At 38.5% G+C, this 2,905-nt stretch overlaps 1 protein-coding gene across 1 annotated transcript; it reads right to left on the reverse strand.

Annotated features, from left to right (window-relative positions):
- Positions 1-1,109: 1,109 nt before the first annotated feature.
- LOC118750936 (zinc finger protein 90-like) lies at positions 1,110-2,143 on the reverse strand. The gene is made up of 3 exons (XM_036485686.1): positions 1,911-2,143; positions 1,462-1,843; positions 1,110-1,397 (listed from the first exon to the last, which is right to left on the reverse strand). Exons 1-3 carry the CDS (start codon positions 2,057-2,059, stop codon positions 1,110-1,112), a joined length of 819 nt encoding a protein of 272 aa, XP_036341579.1. The 5' UTR covers positions 2,060-2,143.
- Positions 2,144-2,905: the final 762 nt, after the last annotated feature.

A 2,905-nucleotide genomic window follows, 5' to 3' on the forward strand; every position in this document is an offset into this window, starting at 1 on the left:
TTTTTCACCCTTCCGAAACCTTCCGCTAGATGGTAAGCCGAGGTGTATCAATTTTGAGTAAATTAGCGTCCTTCAATTTCGAAATATTAAAGTTTCAAGCATTTCTTAAATTTACCGTTATATGAGAATCGGCCGTTATTTTAGTCCGATTTCAATAATTTTCAACGTTTTGCTTACACGTGGCAAGTACAATAACCATACCGAGTTTGGTACAAATTGGTAGAACGGTTACCGATATACTTATATGTGATCATAAGTGGGCGGTGCCACGCCCATTTTCCAAAATTTTACCATAAACGTATTTCTTGGTAAAGAATTGTTGCAAGCATCAATTTTGAATAAATTAGCTTCAAGATTTAATGATTTATCGAAGATTTTGTATTTCTCTAAATTACCGTTATATGGGATGTGGGCGTGGTTATTGTCCGATTTTAAAAAGGTTCGGCGGTTTTTTATGCTGTACCAAGGCCAACAACTGTGCCAAGTTTGGAAGAAATTGGTGCAGCGGTTACCAAGATATACACATGTAACCATAAGTGGGCGTGGCTACGCCCATTTTCCAAAAATTTATAATATTCTTATTTTTCGTCTAAAAATTATTGTAAATATCAATTTTGAGTGAATTATCTTCACTAGTTACTAAAATATCGCAGCTTTCGTATTTCTGGAAATGACCGTTATATGGGAAGTGGGCGTGGTTAAAGTCCGATTTCGCCCATTTTCAATACCAACCTACCTTGGATTAAGGGAAACCTACATACCAAATTTCGTTGAGATATCTCAATTTTTGCTCGAGTTATCGTGTACACGGACAGACGGACGGACAGACAGACATGGCTTAATCGATTTCTTTTTTCATCCTGATCATTTATGTATACATTTGTCTATATCTATCTCGATTCGTTTTGGCTGTTACAAACAACCGTTATGTGAACAAAATTAATATACCCTTGTGCACAAGTGCGCTCGGGTATAAAAAATATACATATATATGTTTTCGGTATAGAACAATCCTAGGGGGTGAGAGCATAAAAATTCCGACTTTACTTTTCACATGCATTTTTGGACCACCCTAATGTACATACATTCAATAAACTTTTTTTTTTATTTCAAGGCAGTGTTTCGTTGAAAGGCAGAAGATTTAAAAGCCCTGAAGACATATCAGGGGGTTGCAACTGACGGCAAGCCTGTGCATCAGATGGTTGAGACACGGGTTCAATAGAAAGCTGTGACGCTGGTTCATCAGAATGTTGGATATCAAGTTCATTACATTGTTGATTTATTGCTTCGGCGGAATGATTTGCCATATGTTTACGCATGTTTCGACTTGATCTAAACTTCTTAGCACAAATCGAACAAGTATATAGGTGTACACCAGCGTGTCTTGCTTCGTGTTCCTACAGACATTTTGGAATAAGCGTCTTATTACTATTTAATACATACATTTAAAATAGATATTACCCTTAATGCGATTGGCAGTTTGAACTCCTTGCTACAAACAGGGCATTTAAATTTTCGATCCGAATGATGGTAACGTATATGCGCCCCAAGGGAATGACGCGAATATTTTATAGCTCCACATTTGGTGCACGGATATTGTTTGTCGGGAGGCTCTTGACCATGTGCAAGCACATGTTTTTTAAGAGTATACGCGTTTTTTAGCCACTTGTTGCAGATATGACACTGCGCTCGAGTACGCGGCTCTGCACAATGTATGGCATCCACGTGACGCAAAAGATTGTGGGCAGCTTTAAAACATTTTCCACATATTTCGCACACAGACTCATATTCATTTAAATGGATGTTCTTTTCATGCTTTTTCAAAACACCAGCGCTGACGAACCTTTATTAAGTATAGAAATTATTGAAATAAAATTCAATCAACTGTACCAGTTCAATTCATACTTTACCCTTTGTTGCATGTTTTACAGATGAAATCACGTGTGGTTGTGTGCTTCGACTTCATATGATAGTCTAGTATATATTGTTTAACGAATTTTCGGGGACACAATTTACAAAAGAAATGCAAATCTCTCGAGTCAGGATGTTTTGAATCCATGTGATTCTGGTAAGTATTTCGGCTTGCCAGTTTTTTATTACAAATATGACATCTACACAAAAATTAATGTGTATGTAAATACATATTTTATAAAGAGCAAAGATTCAATAATAATTAAATAGAATCATGATTAAAAGCGAAATTCAATATCTTTGGTCATAAGCAATAACCGTCAGAGTCGAAAAACATTTTAAACATTTAGCTTGTAATGGTAACCTTATGGGGAAACCAAAATATGTTCGCCTATAACTTTTTAAATAGCCTAGCTAACGAGATGGGGATTTCACATACACATGGAGAAGTGATTGCAGAATACGATAGTATATACATATGTATAACTCAATTCTTTCTTAAGTTGTTGTTGTAGCGGCTACTAAGCCCCGCTAGGGTCGGTTCATCCGTCAACGTTTTAGTCCGTTTCAGCTAAGGGGAGGCACAGGAAGTGCGCGACTTCGACAGGGTCTGTCCATAAGGACAGGGGCGTCAGCTGGATGGGGTTCTCGGGGCATGTGAACAGGTGCCGAGAGTCATGTGGCGACTCTCCACATGCCGGGCATTGGTTGGGCACATTCTGAATAATTCTGCTCAGGTACGAGTTTAGCCTGCTGCAATAGCCAGGGCGAAGTTCGGCTATTGTGGTGCGGGCTCTCCCGAGGCAGACAAAGTTCTGTCCCGTCCACGTCAGGTGGTTGTGTGCCTAGAACGGCATTCACATGGCGGGAGTCTAAATAACCTGAGTCTTTCTTAAGTCGACTTAGGCGGTTATTGCTAATGACCAAAGATATGTTGATCCACTTCAATCGTTTTTGAAAGAATTGAGCTACATGCGTTAATTTTTCATAAATA

This window comes from Rhagoletis pomonella, unplaced genomic scaffold (genome assembly GCF_013731165.1).
Source record: "Rhagoletis pomonella isolate Grant_MI unplaced genomic scaffold, Rhpom_1.0 Rhpom_scaffold_00466, whole genome shotgun sequence".
NCBI classification, from domain to species: domain Eukaryota; kingdom Metazoa; phylum Arthropoda; class Insecta; order Diptera; family Tephritidae; genus Rhagoletis; species Rhagoletis pomonella.

Bases quoted from the DNA above. Each gene is read 5' to 3' on its own strand.
- LOC118750936 (XM_036485686.1), bottom strand. From the start codon at position 2,059: ATGGATTCAAAACATCCTGACTCGAGAGATTTGCATTTCTTTTGTAAA. The intron at 1,844-1,910 runs GTAAAGTATGAA...TACTTAATAAAG, and splicing joins TGTAAAACATGCAACAAAGG to GTTCGTCAGCGCTGGTGTTT. The intron at 1,398-1,461 runs GTAATATCTATT...AAATGTCTGTAG, and splicing joins AACTGCCAATCGCATTAAGG to GAACACGAAGCAAGACACGC.